This window comes from Leopardus geoffroyi, chromosome A3, assembly GCF_018350155.1.
Source record: "Leopardus geoffroyi isolate Oge1 chromosome A3, O.geoffroyi_Oge1_pat1.0, whole genome shotgun sequence".
In the NCBI taxonomy this organism is placed as follows: domain Eukaryota; kingdom Metazoa; phylum Chordata; class Mammalia; order Carnivora; family Felidae; genus Leopardus; species Leopardus geoffroyi.
Genome location: NC_059336.1, coordinates 5,689,738 through 5,706,119, shown reverse-complemented (window position 1 = coordinate 5,706,119; position 16,382 = coordinate 5,689,738). Strand labels below are relative to the sequence as shown.

The 16,382-nt window shown below is 40.9% G+C and overlaps 1 protein-coding gene across 2 annotated transcripts; it reads left to right on the top strand.

Moving 5' to 3' along the window:
* Positions 1 to 16: 16 nt before the first annotated feature.
* Positions 17 to 13,428, top strand: SPO11 (SPO11 initiator of meiotic double stranded breaks). 2 transcript variants are annotated; one of them, XM_045444149.1, is made up of 13 exons: positions 17 to 242; positions 2,415 to 2,528; positions 3,810 to 3,898; positions 4,316 to 4,382; positions 4,605 to 4,713; positions 5,518 to 5,604; positions 6,317 to 6,353; positions 6,693 to 6,790; positions 8,222 to 8,321; positions 8,636 to 8,673; positions 9,604 to 9,680; positions 12,143 to 12,254; positions 12,760 to 13,428. In XM_045444149.1, the coding sequence occupies exons 1-13, from the start codon at positions 112 to 114 to the stop codon at positions 12,877 to 12,879; spliced, it is 1,179 nt and encodes a 392-aa protein (XP_045300105.1). In that variant the 5' UTR covers positions 17 to 111; the 3' UTR covers positions 12,880 to 13,428. The 2 variants fall into 2 exon arrangements, with proteins under 2 accessions (XP_045300105.1, XP_045300104.1); XM_045444148.1 differs by having other exon boundaries at positions 6,681 to 6,790.
* Positions 13,429 to 16,382: the final 2,954 nt, after the last annotated feature.

The window sequence follows — 16,382 nt, the reverse complement described above, 5'->3', positions numbered from 1 at the left end:
CCAACGAAGGGCACGCGCCGCCAGGGAGCATGCGCAGCAAGCACCAGGGAGGGCCGTCGCGGGCGCTGGTGGGGTTTCTGCGCTTGGTGCTTCCTGTCGCTGTCGACCCCCATGGCCTTTGCGCCCGTGGGGCCTGAGGCCTCGTTCTTCGAGGTTTTGGACCAACACAGGGCTTCGCTGCTGGCCGCCCTGAGGAGAGGCGGTGGGGAGCCCGCGGACGGGGGGACGCGCCTGGCCTCGAGGTAGAAGGGCTCCTTGCGGGGCGCGCAGGCTGGGCGGTTAGCAGCAGGGTCCCCGGGAGTCCCCAGTCGCCCCGGGGTGGGGGCGTGAGGTGCTCCGGAGGGACGTGGCTGGTGCCCCTTCCCTTCTCCCTTGAGATGTTGAGGTGTTGAGGCCGCAGGACGACCTCCTTCACAGGCCACCCATGAACCCTGACAAAAGTCCTTCGGCAGCGCTCCATCTTCTCCGCTCTCAGCTCTCATTTTGAACTCAAAAAGCCTCGTGGCAGAGCCCCTCCCCCCTTGTTTTCTAGAATGTTCGCCATCTAGAATGTTCCAGGAGCGTCCCCACAGCTAGGCTCGCAGGTTTCCTAAGATTCTCTGCAGTCGAGGAGTTTAGGCTGACCTAAACTTTGGCTTTGTCTTTGTTAAAAAAAAAAATTTTTTTTTTTTTTTTTTTTTTGGAGAGCATTTTAACCTAAAAAGCTTTCAGGATTGTGGGCATGGGGGCATGGAGGTGGGGGTGGGGAAGAGAACGGGAACACGAATGTTGGGAGTTGCCGCTCACTTAGGGGGTTTTCGCAAAGTGAAGGAGAAGGTGTTTACGCTACGACAACGATTTACTTAACTTGGAAGTGGAGGGGATGTTCGCGCCTGAATGAAACTCAAAGCAGTTGGCGGCTTGGCTTAGTTGGTTAGAGTGAGGTGTTGATGAAATCATTACGGAGCGTCTCCAGCTACTCAACTTGGAATGAACTATAGAGACTGTGTTCTGGATCGTTTTTGCCTAAAATGCTCTGTTGTTCGTTTCCTAGGTCGGCTTTTCTGGTTTATCGGCAAAGTTTGTTTTGTTTTTGTTTTTCGATGTTTACTTGTTTTGAGAGGAGGGGGAGGGGCAGAGAGAGAGGGAGAGAGAGTCCCGAGCAGGCTCGACGCTGGCAACACAGATCCCACTGCCCGGGTAGATCCCATGAAGCATGAGGTTACCACCCCAGGCGAAATCAAGAGTCAGAGTCTTAACCCACTGAGCCGTCCAGGCCCCCTCTGCAAAGTTTTTCAGCCTAAACAAATTACCGGCATATTTTTAAGACTAAGCCAACTACCAAAAGCAAAACAGAACAAAACAAAACGAACAACAGAAGTGGAACACCTACGAGCAAACCAATTTTTATGAAACTAGTTTGGGAGAGAAGTGATGAGGGTGAGGGGAAGGAGGGCACCGAAGTCCCGTGTTTACGGTTCCGATGTAAAGTAATCTAGTTGTATTTTCAGGTTTGTCACAGTGTTAATCTTGCAACTTTTTTTTTTTTCCCCAAACTGGAAAAATGAATGAGATATGTGAGTCCATTATTCTCTCCCCATGTTAGAAAATACTGATTATTTTGAAACTTACTTTCTGATTTGTGCATTTTTAAAGCAAGCTCTGAAGTTTCTGTGGAAACTAGAACATTCTACATTTTGCCCATTTTCTACATTTAATTTGATCTCCCTTCTTAGGCAGCACGCTAATGGTATTTATAACAGAACGACATTTTTTGAAGCTGATGGCTTGTGAAATTAAAAATCAGCTCACAGAAAACTGGGCTAAGTCTTAATATTTTGCTGTAAAGTGGTGTAATGGTTTTGCCAAGTCTTTTCATGGTAGTGATTAAACTTTTTTCTCTTTCTATCACTAAAATTCAAAAGGGCAGATTTAAGGCATGAGATCAATCAGGGCGATGTGCTACAACAAATATTGCTTTTGGAATGTTTTTGCATTGCATTTTTTGGGGAAGAAATTCAACTCAAAGCCAATATTCCATCATTTTTAATTAAAACAGTTATCGGCAGTATTTCAAGCCAACAAGTTTGGATTTAAGTAGGTTAATATGACGAGATGTAAAATATATTTATAAATTCTATTGTCTAGTCATTAACACTGTCTAAAAGGGAGATTTTAGTTCAGTTGTAACTATTTGGGAAGTAAAATCACAAGCGAATGAAATTTCTCTGTAAGTAACCGCTATCCATACAGTTGTTTTAATGCAATGCTGATGTCAAAAGCGGGAGAGAGCGGTATAGAGGGGAAATTACCTAGTCTTAAAAAACAATCAAGGAGACAAGAACTTACTTTAGTGTTGATCTGGGGGAATGGTACATGTTGTAAAAGGCCTAATTTAGAATTAAGATTGAATCATAATGTGTTTCTTGTTTCAGTTCTGAGGTTCTTGCATCTATAGAAAGTGTTATTCAAGACGTCATCACCAGCCTGGCAAGAAATAAAGCTCCCGTGTTCACAATAGACAACAGATCAAGCTGGGAAAATATAAAGTGGGCATGTTGCCTTTTTAATTTTTAAATACAGTTATCTATGTCATTAATTTATTTGAGTTAGAGTTCTAGTCCGATTTCATTCTTTTTACCGCGTTTACCCTTCCTGGAAGGATTTAAGGGTGCTTACAAAAACACGTACGTCGTAGGCAGGTCATTTAAACCAGAAGTAGATGTGGAAGGTAAGGCAAAGGGAAACAATGCCAGGAGCCATGAAGGAAGCACCAAAAGAGGCTAGAAGTCAAAACGCATATGATGAAGTCTTACAGTCCTGCTAAAAATAGGCTCCAAACTTGGATCTAAGCTTTTCTAGCACTCAAAGCGGGGAAACACCACCAGGGGGATTCTGCAAAAATACTGTAAAAGTGAACTGCTTGCTCAGGGGAGCTACAACCAATCCTGATACTGAAATGAAAATAAATGTATCTGGAACCTAGAGCACACTTCAGAGGCTCTTCCTCCTGGTTGGTCTCCCCCCTGCTAAGTCAAGTGTCCGAGAGGTTAAAATGAGCAAACAACTTTGTCAAAGCCTTCTGACCTACTCACATAGCTTGTTTTTTTTTTTTTTTTTTTTCAGGGGCTCAGCCTGTAGAATCTAAATAGCAAAAAGCACTGTGGTAGCTCTCATAAGGGTTACAGAAACAGAATAAAAGTAATTTGGGGTCCCCTTACTCACTAAATGCTCTTTTACAGTCATTAATTAATACAAACTGTAAACTTCTGAATCACATTCTACATCATTTTGCAAGAGAGGTTTCATCGAGTCCAGAAGCAGCGGAGACCTGGCCTATTTGCCTGGTGCCCTTCTGCCACCTTTAGGACAGGCCTGGCAGTTCAGTGTAACCACCTAACACAAATTGTCATTTCATTTAGTGTAACTTTGGAGATAAATCAGGAATACAATATTTCAAAACTTGTTAAATTGAGCAAAATTATTAAATGGGCAAAATAAGCAAAAATGCTAATAAAATTGTGAAATATTTGAAAATAGTTTACATACAGTTGATGTCTTCCCAGGAAAGAAATACACACATTATACTTAAAGGTACTTAATTCACGTATTTTAAACACTTTATTTTAGTACCTCTGTGTGTCGCAAAGCTAATTACCTAATAAACACCTGGAATTCTCTAAGGTTATAAATGAAGTTGTCCTAAAGCTTTTGCTGAGAAGAAATAAAGATTTAGATTATGTGCAGAAGAGGACACTAAGTGTATATTGTTTGGTGATTAGAAGTTAATTTTTTTTTTTTTATTTTATTACCTTTCAACAAAATGACAGGTTTGAAGATTCTGTGGGTCTTCAGATGGTCCCTCATTGTACCAGGAGAAAAATCAAAAGTGATTCACCAAAATCAGTTAAAAATTTTGGTAAATTAATCTTTCTTAGCTTTTAGTAATAAATAAGTTTGGTTGATTTCTGGGTTTCAGTTGTTCCTAGTTGAATAATTTTAGTTGTTCTTTCATAGACCACCCTTACACCTGAAGTAGAGTTACCGAAGCTTGCATTGTCAATAACCATGGAAATAGATTATAATTTCCAAATAGATTTACAAGGTACATGAATCAGTGAAAAAGTGTTCTCTTGGTTTTGCTGTTCAGAGAGCAATTCATTTTATCTGATCCTTCAGGAAATTATTATTCTGTATTCAATACTTCTATTTTGGAATGACAGTTTTTTTAATGTCATGGATAGTAACAGGGTGCAGTTGAAATCTTTGATAGCAGTATGTTTTGAATTAATAAGAGAAATGATGAGTAACTTGTTTGTTGCATCTTATCTTGCAGCTCTCATTCTTAAAATATTGTCCATAATTTATAAATTGGTACAGAGCAACACTCACGCAACCAAAAGGTAAATACTTGTTTTGGTAAATTGCTAAGACACAATGTGAGAGTTCGTTTAGATTAACTCCTATTATGTTTTGAAATGGTACATAAGAGCCACAGTCTACTGTGGGTAAAAAATTACTTTCTTTATATGTTGTGTTTCATCCAATTAAAGCTTCCTACAAATAATACTCCAATACTCCAAAGAGAACATGGCTAATTAAAAATATATATTTAATTTTCATAGAGACATATATTATACTGACAGCCAACTTTTTGGTAACCAGACGGTTGTGGACAATATTATCAATGACATTTCTTGTATGTTAAAAGTGCCGAGGATGAGTCTACATATAGTAAGTACCATTAAATACAAAACTTTTTTTTTTTTTTTAATAGAAGATTTGCGGGGCACTGGGTGGCTCAGTTGGTTAAGCGTCCAGCTCTTGGTATCAGCTCAGGTCATGATCTCACTGTTTGTGGGATCGAGCCCCATGTCAGGCTCTGTGCTGACAGCATGGAACCTGTTTGGGATTCTCTCTCTCCCTCTCTCGCTGTCCCTCCCCCTCTCAAAATAAGTAAATAAACTTAAAAAAATAAAAGTTTCTGTAAAATTATAATAGAAAAATAAATGTAATCTGTGCTTTTTTCTGATATTATTTGGTGCTACATTTTTCTCACTATGAATTTAAATGATCGACTCTCAATATATTTCCTTGGATGAATGGACCAAAACAGGTGAATTACTAAATATTTTTTATGCCTAAACACCTTATGTATTTTCTCCTTCACGTCTTTTTTTTTTTTTTTTTTTTTTAATTTTTTTTTCAACGTTTATTTATTTTTGGGACAGAGAGAGACAGAGCATGAACGGGGGAGGGGCAGAGAGAGAGGGAGACACAGAATCGGAAACGGACTCCAGGCTCTGAGCCATCAGCCCAGAGCCTGACACGGGGCTCGAACTCACGGACCGCGAGATCGTGACCTGGCTGAAGTCGGATGCTTAACCGACTGCGCCACCCAGGCGCCCCTCTCCTTCACGTCTTAAATTCCAATCAGAGCTAAAACACATGTAGTCAGATGGGTGAGCATGAGGATTGACTTAGTAGTATAAAATATGTTAGTGAAAAAGTGTTCAAGTATGGCTATTATTTTTTCAGTCATCCACGTCAAAAGGTTTAATTGCTGGCAACTTAAGGTATATCGAGGAAGACGGAACCAAAGTGCACTGTACCTGTGGTACAACAGTAAGCATATTGATGTTTTCACATGCTTTAACTCCCTTGCAGATCCTTTGTTTTTGAAATGTGCTTTATTTCCTGCTTTCTTATGTAGTTTGGAGTTTAAGATTTTCAAATAAAACTGAATGGTGAGTAGGCATATGCTTTCTGGGCCTGCACATTACATAGTTTCAGAATATGCCAATTGTCCAATGTCATAGTGAAATAAACAAAGATACGCTTTTCTTCAAAAAAAAAAAAAATGTACCTTTGTTTTCAGGTAGAACATAGCTTGGCTATCTTAGCATGATTCTTTATGTAATCTTTACACAGTTTTCTGGTTCTGAAATTGATACCTTTAATGCTAAACTATTTGTTAGGCTTGGGCACCTAGAAAGCCCACAGCACTAGCATGCACAGCAGTCTAGAAACACACAAGACGACACTCATGCGCTCTAAGAGAAGGAGGCCTTAAATTTCATCCCTTTCTGCTGCCTAAGCCAGATCTCCACAAAGCTTCCAAGAGATTCTCATCTGCAAGGAAGTAGTTTGAGTGGCGTGTCTGTTTTCTTACTGAGGAGTGTATCTGTTTCCTACTGTTTCTTTTCTGAGGAGTAAACCTCTGATGCCTGGTATATCCAGAGGAAAATGAAAATGTAGGGCTTCTGTGATAAACTTTTTGAATGTGGTTATACTTGCTTTTTATTTACAATAAAAGCTATCTTGTTTTGTTATTTAGGCTGTTGCCGTGCCATCTAATATTCAAGGTATTCGAAGTATCCTTTGAGTGGGGAAACTAGTTAAGCTCATAGAGCATTCATTCATTCATTCGATAGACCAAGCCTTCATAATGTGTAACCATCAAGCTAGACCCTATCGTGGTCAAGATGAACACACATGGTTTCTGCTTTACGATTCTTTTAGGAGATCCCCAACTAGTAAGAGAGACAGATATCTAAATATGTGAATAGGCCTATATAGTTGAGGGTAAAAAGGAAAATACTATATCTATAGCTGCTTTTGAATGGATTTATGTGGCATCATTATTAAGTTGATTAAATTGCAATACTCCTGCCTTCAAATTATCAGCCTTAATGTCACAGATATAATTACAGATGCAAAATTTCTGTTAATTGTGGAAAAAGATGCGACCTTTCAGCGACTCCTGGATGACAACTTTTGCAACAGGATGTCTCCGTGCATTATGGTTACGGTATGTTACCTACCTTGACCTCAATTCCAAGGCTAGCACGCTACTTTGGGGATTGGCCAGAGGGGTTTATAACATCTGTGCGGCTTGCTCAATGTTCTGTCAGCAATATGGTGTATCTTTTATGGTTGTAGAGTAAAAATTTCCAAGGTGTTTATTTTTTTTTTCATTTTTTAAAAGATTTTTTCAATGTTTATTTCTGAGAGAGACAGAGCGTGAGTGGGGGAGGGGCAGAGAGAGAGGGAGACACAGACTCCGAAGCAGGCTCCAGGCTCTGAGCTGTCAGCCCAGAGCCCCACGTGGGGCTGGAACGCACCAACCATGAGATGGGGACCTGAGCCACCCAGGTGCACCCCAGTGTGTTTATTTAAGCATCCTCAAATCTGACTGAAATCAAGGTGGTGCTCCCAATTCTTACACACCAGTGATTTTCCAATATCACAGTGAGTTTACACAGGCTCTCAGTCACCTACTCGCCATTCCCCTACCACCGCCGGCGTCAACTGTGATATGGTAACACTGGGGCTTCGGGGAGGAGAGGACTGAACGCACAAGAGCTGCTCTGTTCTGCCTCCCGTGGGTTTGCATATCATGTAATTGCATTAATTCCATCAAAGGGAGCCTGATTCTATATACATATATATGCATACCTATATATACACGCCCCAAACGGCCAAGAACGCAGAAGTATACGTTGAGATGACACACAGGCGGCCACAGGCATCAGTTAGCAGAGGGGGGTAAGCTTCCCGCTACAGGGTAGTGTGGGAGAAGTTGATGAAACTGGTATAATCAGGGCCCCCCGGGTGGCTCAGCCAGTTGAGTGTTCAACTCTTGAGTTCAGCTCAGGTCATGATCTCGGGGTTCATGGGTTCGAGCCCTGTGTAGGGCTCTGTGCTGACACTGCAGAGCCTGCTTGGGATTCTCTCTGTCTCTCTGTCTCTCTCTCTCTGACTCTCCCCTGCTCACTTTCTCTCTCTCTCTCAAAAATGAGTCAACTTAAAAAAAAAACCAAAACTGGCGTAATCCATGACACCTGCTGGACTAAGGCAGCGTGAGGTGTGTGCAGTGCTGCCTCCCCGTGTCCCTGTTGTTACCTGTTTTGGCTACTTGCGGTAGTTTTTGTCATCTTGAATAAGACCGCAGTGAACATCTTTATATGTGTCCGACTTGTTATTATTCCCGTTTCTGCCAAAATGTTGCCTTAGGATTATTTCCCAGGACTGGGATAGTAGAGTCATAGTTATGAACGTACATGGGCCTTTTTCCCTCTGTTGTGTAGACTGCATTTTTTTCACAGTCTACACCAGTCTTCCACCTGAAATTTAAAGTACTCTAACTTTTTAACTTTTAAATTATTAATAAAATAAGGAAAAGATTTTGTCATTTTCTTCTGCTGGAACTAAAGTTGCATCATTTCAATCTTGCTTTTAGGGAAAGGGGGTACCTGATCTGAACACGAGACTTTTAGTCAAGAAGCTGTGGGATACGTTTCACATTCCTGTTTTCACTCTTGTGGATGCCGACCCACATGGTGACTTATCGTTGGGGATGATTGGAAGCAGTTGTCTTAACTAAATCCTGTTTACAATATTCATAGTTGTGCTCTTCTGCTCTTAGAACACTTCCGTAGATTATTGTAAAAGAATATGGTTATTAGAGTAAAATTAATGACTCTAATCACGTGAGGCAATTTCTTGCTATTTTTGCCATAGGAAGCCAAACCATAAGCTTTTTATTGGTAGTATCTGTGAAAATAAGAATTACGGGTGTTACATATAGCATTGATGATGATCTAACCTGCAATATACAAAGAAACTAATTGTAAAGGTAACTTTCTTTTAACAGGCATAGAAATAATGTGCATCTATAAGTATGGATCTATGGTGAGTAGAGAGAAGTATTTTTCCTCTCCTACTGTTGAGGTAGTTCATAGTCATCAGAGTGATTGTTGTATCCACGTATTGGCCCCTTGTTAGCTGAGGACCCCCAAAATGTACAGGGGAGCTACTCTCCTAGTCTGAGGCCATTCTGTTTCAGTGGCTGTGATTCCAGCTTCTGTCGTGCCAAATGTGACCACAGATGACAGAATGGGATTAGCTGTGGGCAAGAGGCATTATTATCTTCCGCTCTCCCAGCCTGTTCTAGTGACTGTGGGCCTCACCGTAACAATAACGTCTCATTGCCAAATAAACTCTGGAAGTTATATACAGCCTTAACGTTGCCCATTCCCTTCACTCCCACCAGATGGTAAAATGAAAACATCCCCAAATTCCACCCCCAGAGTCCCCAGCTACCATATATCAGTGGTTCTCAATGTACGGTCCCAGACAAGCAGTGTTAGCATTACCGGGGAACTTGCTAGAAATGCGTATCTCAGTCCCCATCCAGGCCTCCTGAATTGGAATGTCTAGGGTTGGGCCCCAAGTGATTCTGTTGCATGATGAAGTTTGGGAACCACTGGTATGCACGTGGAGTATCCCTGACGTATATGACCTACATATTGAGATAAAAGGGATAGTGAAGCAAGCTGTTAAAATATAGAACCACAAACAATAATAAATGCAGGTCAGAGAGGTTATTTATGGTTTCACTTTATATAAAACCAATGTGGAAATACTAGAGCAGTTTTAAAACCTTCACTGAAAGCCCAGTTTAGCAAAACTCTTGGTGATTTCCTTAGTTCCACAGGCTCAGGGCATGTGAAGTCTTTAGTACTCGTCTTTCTTAATGTGTAAAAAATTAGGCTGCACAAACAAGTATGCTAGCTTTCTGCATTTTAGCCTCACCCGATGTACTTTTGTTCTTTATTTTAGGCGATGTCTTTTGAAGCCCATAATCTCACAGTTCCAGCTATTAGATGGCTTGGTCTCCTCCCTTCTGATATTAAACGGTTAGATGGTTTTAGTAAAATCAGGGTGTTTGAAATGATGACTCATCATAATATGTAACAACGAGCCTAAAAAGTCACTACGAGGGAAAGCTCTTCGTGTGTCGTCTTTATGTTGTTCACTGTGACTCAGGGTTAGAGAATCAGGAGTTAAAGTCACCATGTCTGTTTCAATTTCTAAAACTTCAATGAATTTGGTTAATTCAACTCACAGCTGGAACATATTTTTTGTTTTACCTTTATGGTTAAGAGATTTTGTGCCATTTTTATACTCAGAAAGTATAAGACATCGCATGTAGTTAAATGGTAACAATTAAAAAAAAAAAAAAAAAAGGGGGGGGCGCCTGGGTGGCGCAGTCGGTTAAGCGTCCGACTTCAGCCAGGTCACGATCTCGCGGTCCGTGAGTTCAAGCCCCGCGTCAGGCTGTGGGCTGATGGCTCAGAGCCTGGAGCCTGTTTCCGATTCTGTGTCTCCCTCTCTCTGCCCCTCCCCCGTTCATGCTCTGTCTCTCTCTGTCCCAAAAATAAATAAACGTTGAAAAAAAAAATTAAAAATTAAAAAATGGTAATAATTGACAACATCATTGGTTGCACCTGAATCCATTTTACCATAGATGTAAATTTTTTAATTTCATAAGAAAATCTCATTTTAAGATTACTTAAAGTTTGGGAGCCTCAATTTTGGCGAGTTGAACATAACATGTTCACTATAGGAAAAATGTCATTATGTAACAAGATAAAAATCACCTACAGATGAACGGTGTTCGTTCATCTGTACGTTATTATTCACCCTTGTACGTTATTATTGCTCTCTGTACACAGCCATCACTTTTTCACAAAAATGGGATCATACCCTGTTATTTTGTAATCTGCTCTTTTCACACAACAACACAATGAAATCACTTTTCCGTATCAATAAATACAGTTCCGTGACCTCATTTTAATGTCCTCCATTACTGAGTTCCAATTCTGGATGTACCAGTGTTTATTCAGCCAGTGCCTCATAGTCAGACATTTGGGTGGTTTCCAAATAATCTGATAAATAGTGCTTTGATGGACCCTGCTGTAACTGAATCTCTGCCCACATCTTTAATTAGTCCCTTACTCCCGAAGGCTGAATTCCCAGAATTGCTGGGTCAAAGGGTATGCACATTTTTAAGACGTTGACTGCCCTCTGGATAGGTTAATTGTTTTCCCTGGAGAGTAAGAGCCCGCCTGTCCCTCAGCATAGGACATCATCACTTTTATTCATCTCTGCTTAATGTGATATTTAAAAATATTTTATTGTTTTAATTGGCCGGCATGAATGAACTTGAGAACATGTTTATCGGATTTCTTTAAGCAGTGAGCAAACCTTGGTAACTGCTCCTTATTTCCTAAGTTTGGAACACAAACAGGTTTTGGGTGATTGCCACTTCTTCAAAAATGAGGGCATGAAACATTCAGTTTTTGATTTTTGAATAGTTACGCTCCAGTGACTCAAAGTTTTGTTCAGTTTGGTGTACGTGTATGGTCAAAATCCCTTCGGGGTGATCTGCCTGTATGAAAAGCTTTCCTAACGAATTCGGGACAAATGATCTGATAATTACTAAGGTGAAGGCCTTGCAGAAACTAGCTGCGTCTCCTAAATTCCATCAGTGCCCTCAAAGCCACTCCAAATAAATGTACAATGAAGTAAGGGGAAAAATGTGATAGCTATGTAAACAGCTTCATGGGAAATCCTCTAGGCCCCCCTTTCTAATCAAATTGTCACCCTATCCGGGAGCTGCCACTGGCAAATGATCATAATTGTAGGGACATTGAAAACGACTGTTTGAAACTGGAGCTCTTCTGGGAAATCCAGGATTTGTCACTTCAAAAGTTAGTCTACACCATAAATCCTGGACTCCTCATGTTCTATTTTTAAAACACACACCGAGAAAAAAAATTACCACCTACTTCTCGAAAATTTAAAACTAGATACGTGTGTGTGTGTGTGCGCACGCGCGCACATGTGAAAAGAAGTGAGTGATAGACTAACTTCCTTGGCCCAGAAAATTCTCGATGAATGGCAAAGAATGAAGCGCTCAGTGGAGCCTAAGATCCCACAGTGAATCTTACTGCTGGCCACACACATTAAATAGCTCACGGCTTCAAGGCCGTAGTGCTCTGGGAGCCACGCTGGTGTCCACACGCTTGATGTGAGCGCTGTTGGCATTAGTGTCTGTAACCAATGTCTGTGTTGTTCTTCTCACTGTCGTGTGAGTGTGATGTGAAGAAAAACAATTTAGAGCAGACTTCCACTGTGAACCCGAATACTTGTTGGTCTAGGACGTGCCAGATCCCCCAAATTCCGAATTTAAAATAACTTGCTTATCTGTTATTTTAGAGTTTCTTGAAATCGTATAATAAATACAAACAAATATGTGTTCTTCAAGTTATAGGAACACTTTGTTTTTGCTGATTTTTTTCATATATTTTTCCAGATTAAATATACCTAGAGATACTTTAATTCCACTGACAAAACGGGACCAGATGAAACTGGACAGTGTCCTGAAAAGACCTTATGTTACTTGCCAACCATTTTGGAGGAAAGAAGTAGGTTTTTTTTTTCTAAAGTTCAAGTGTTGTATGTTTTATTGCCTTTAACTTCCATAGTGGAAGCTATTCACATAATATGTTGAAAATATCCTCCTTGAAATTTTATATTACCAACAACTAGCATAGGTGTTGTGTGGCGGTAAATGGTTGTTGAAACACTGAATTAGGAATGCCAATAGAGAAGATCAGCTGGATGGAGCCGATCTATTTATCCTCATCATAGTTATATACCCATTGTCTATGGCTTTACCATAGCTTATGGGGATGTGGGGGAAGAAGAGAAAGAAATCAGAAAGAGCCCAGACCATTCCTAGTTATCACACACAGCCATACTGGGTATTCTTCTGACATTTTTTGCTGTGACAGCTCTGGAATATTCTGGCTGATTCGAAAGCTATTGCCCACGGTTTTGGAGAATAAAACAAGTCTAGACTTACTAGTTTGAGTCAACAGAAGTGTCACACGGGACCCTGTTACGGCTGTACTTTACTTTTATTGGCAGATGGAAATAATGGCGGACTCTAAAATGAAGGCAGAAATTCAAGCTTTGACCTTCCTTTCATCAGATTACCTTTCCAGAGTGTACTTACCTAACAAATTAAAATTTGGAGGATGGATATAAAACGTATCAGAATATACCTTGTGATTCCAAGAGGCTTTTCATTAGTTTTCAGTAGTAGATACTGTTGTGGAAAGAATGTATATTCTTAACTCTGTAGAGGTAAAATAATTTTACGTTAGTTATATTTTTTGTCAAAACAGTTTTCTCTACAAGTCTTTGTTGTGGCCTTCTCTGTAGAGATCGAGTTCTATCTTATGTTCTAAAGTAAATTATAAAAGAAAGTAGAAGTTATTTTGACTTTTAAATTCTACTTGAAAAAAAATGTGTACATGTCATCAAGGTCTACAGAAATACCTTATTTACTTTCTACAGTACGACTAATGTTAAGGCACGAAGTATCTTTTCAGTATCAAAACAAATAATAACCTAGATTTGAGAGGTTGCATATGAATCACAGTGCCCGGCATTTCCTTTTTAGCTGCTTTTTGTTTTGTTTTGTTTTTTCTTTTTCCTTCCTGGTGTAGGGGCTGTAGCCCATTCATTCACTTGTGAAAGTGGTAAAATTTATTATGAATAAATATTTGGGTTGATGCAGACCGAAGCACTTAATTTCGTTTCTGAGTATGCCTCTTATTAGTAATAATTTGTTTGAAAATTTCTCCAGGGCTTTATCCGTTCTCACCCCAAATCAAGTCCCCTGACGTCTCCTCTAGTCCGTGTTTATGAAACATAGAACATGTTCAAGATTTGCAGAAGCCTCGAATTTTAATAAGGTCTTTCTGTGACAGTAAAGATTTGATCTTCTCCCCTCCTAACCCTATCTTAATTTTTCCAGAGTTGGGTTTTATGACTTTATTCTCTACTTTCAGCAAGCTTTTCCCTGTATTGGAGAACTGCTTGTAATTATAAGCCAGAATATAGATTTGTAGGAGAACAGAAATGTTGGTGATTTTATCAAGTGATGATGTTTTATCGATGATAGTAGTAGATACCATTTCTGAGAACTTACATGTGCTGATCACTGCTTACACGTGATCTTACTTAAGGCTTCCAAGAGCCCCGGCAGGTCTGTAGTTAATTACATCTGTAGTTGACAGGTGAGAACACGGGGGATGTTGCTTCTCCCGGGACACATAGCCAGGACATGGCAGAGAGGGGACAGTGACGCTGTTTACCTCAAGAGTAGGACCAGCTACTGAATATGTGGGGCCCAGGGCAAAATGTAATTGTAGGGTCCTCATTCAAAAGTTGGCAGCAGCAGGGAATTAAAGCGCCCTTGGGGCCCGCGTGACTGCACACCCATGAAGCTGGCCCTACTCAAGAGGTTCTGGTACATATAAAATGAGGTAACATAATAAGAAAATTAAGTACTTGGATAGCACTTACGCACCAGGTATTTTTCTAGGTGCTTTTGAACATTAACGTCATCTTCACAGAAACTCTGTGAGCGAGGTACTTTTATCAGCCCCACTTTACAGATAAGAGAACAAAGGTACAGAGATGCTAATAGCTTTTCCCAAAGTCACACAACTACTAAGCAGCGGAGCTGGGACTTAACGCCAGAGTCTGGCTCCGAGGCTCCTGCTCTCATCACGACACCAGTACATGTGAAGGGTTCCACGTGTGGAGCACGAGTGTGCACACTGCTCGGAGAGGCTCCACAGTTCTTGTTGGCCGGGGGCCAAGTCGGGTCCTCCTGATGCCAAGCCTATAATGTCAAAAATTATGTGATTTTCCCTGGTCGCCTCAGAACCAGGTATTTCATTTTGAGAATATTCTGTGAGGCTACCAAATTGACTTGTGAGACTATCGCAAATTGTAAAGACATTTTTATAAAACACAAATTTTTCTTTGAATTTATACCCTGCTTCCTTCCTTTACATCTCATATCGCTGAACTTTGACATGTCGTGTAAAGGAGAACATTACTAACCTAGAAATACATGGTCAAGCTGCACGATGTCTGGATTCGTTCGGATAGACTATCAAATGGAAAGGAATGAAACATCTACAGTAGTCTAATTAAAGTTTGAAAATAGGGGCGCCTGGGTGGCTCAGTCGATTAAGTGGACAACTCTTGATGTCGGCTCAGGTCGTGATCTTGCGGTTGGTGAGGTGGAGCCCCATGTCGGGCTCCACGCCGACAGTGCGGAGCCTGCTTGGGATTCTCTCTCTCTTTCTGCCTTTCCCTCTGCCGTTTCCCTGCACATGCACATGCGTGCTCTCTCTCTCTCAAAATAAGTAAACTTTTAAAAAGTTGGAAAATAAATTTGAAAGGGGCTTGCAGATACATTCAGTTTAGACAATTACAGTCATTTCGAGTTTATGATTGGAAATTTACGTAAAATAATTTTCAGTTATTTGGGAAAAGAAAATGGGAGGAGAGAATATTGCAGTTTCTGCAGAATAAGCAAAATCATTCTGGGATTTCCATCTAGGACTTCCTTCCTTTAATGAGAGCATCTCAGTTGAACTGTTGGGTGTAGACACCTGTTTATTGGTGCCGAAAAGAACGGTTGCTCTCAAAGCTAAACCACATGTACATGTGCACTAAGAGATATTTGCAACAGAATGTTTTTGTAGTAAAGTATCGAGAAACATTACTTCTGTTTGGACTTTTGTGCACCGGGTAAAATCTGTTACCCCGGGGGAACAATCCTGTAAACACGAGCCAAGGGCGTCCTCTGCTGGCAGAAACTCTACTGTTCTCTCAGATCCTTCCACTCTTTTGGATGGATGTTTCTTTAAAATATCTTCAAGTCAGGGGCGCCTGGGTGGCGCAGTCGGTTAAGCGTCCGACTTCACCCAGGTCACGATCTCGCGGTCCGTGAGTTCGAGCCCCCCGTCGGGCTCTGTGCTGACAGTTCAGAGCCTGGAGCCCGTGAGTTCGAGCCCCCCGTCGGGCTCTGTGCTGACAGTTCAGAGCCTGGAGCCCGCTTCGGATTCTGGGTCTCCCTCTCTCTCTGCCCCTCCCCTGCCTGCGCGCGCTCTCTCAAAAATAAACAAACATGAAAAAAAATTCGTAATTAAATTTCAAAATTAAAGGTCACCTTAAATGAAAAGGAATTGATACTAAAATCATAAGCCTGTTTAGTTTGTATTCACCTAGAAACATAATCTAAACTGTGTGGTCCTTCATAAAGCCTGTCTTGTGTAATAACCACGCAAGTGTTTACCAATGTGAATGATAGCCGTAGCTGAAATTTAATTTTAATCGTTTCATTTTTAATGATGTTTTGCCTATACTTTATGGCTCGATAATTCTATCCCTGCTTTTAGATTGTTTGGATCCCCCTTCTTGTTGCCAGTGGAAAAGATGCCACTGCTAGTGGCGGTGATTTGCTGCCATCTGCCATCTGCGGAGTCGGGTTTGGGGGGCACGCGGCTTGCATCTCAGCTCCCCCTTCTACTCGCTTCTTGTGTGGCTGGCCTTGGTTTTGTCAACGGCGAATTGGAGATAACAAGAATAATATCCCCGTAGTCTCATTGTGAGGACTAAATGAGATAATTCCCGTAAACTGTTGGAATGACACTTTAGAAAAGTCAAGGAATGTTCGCTGTTGC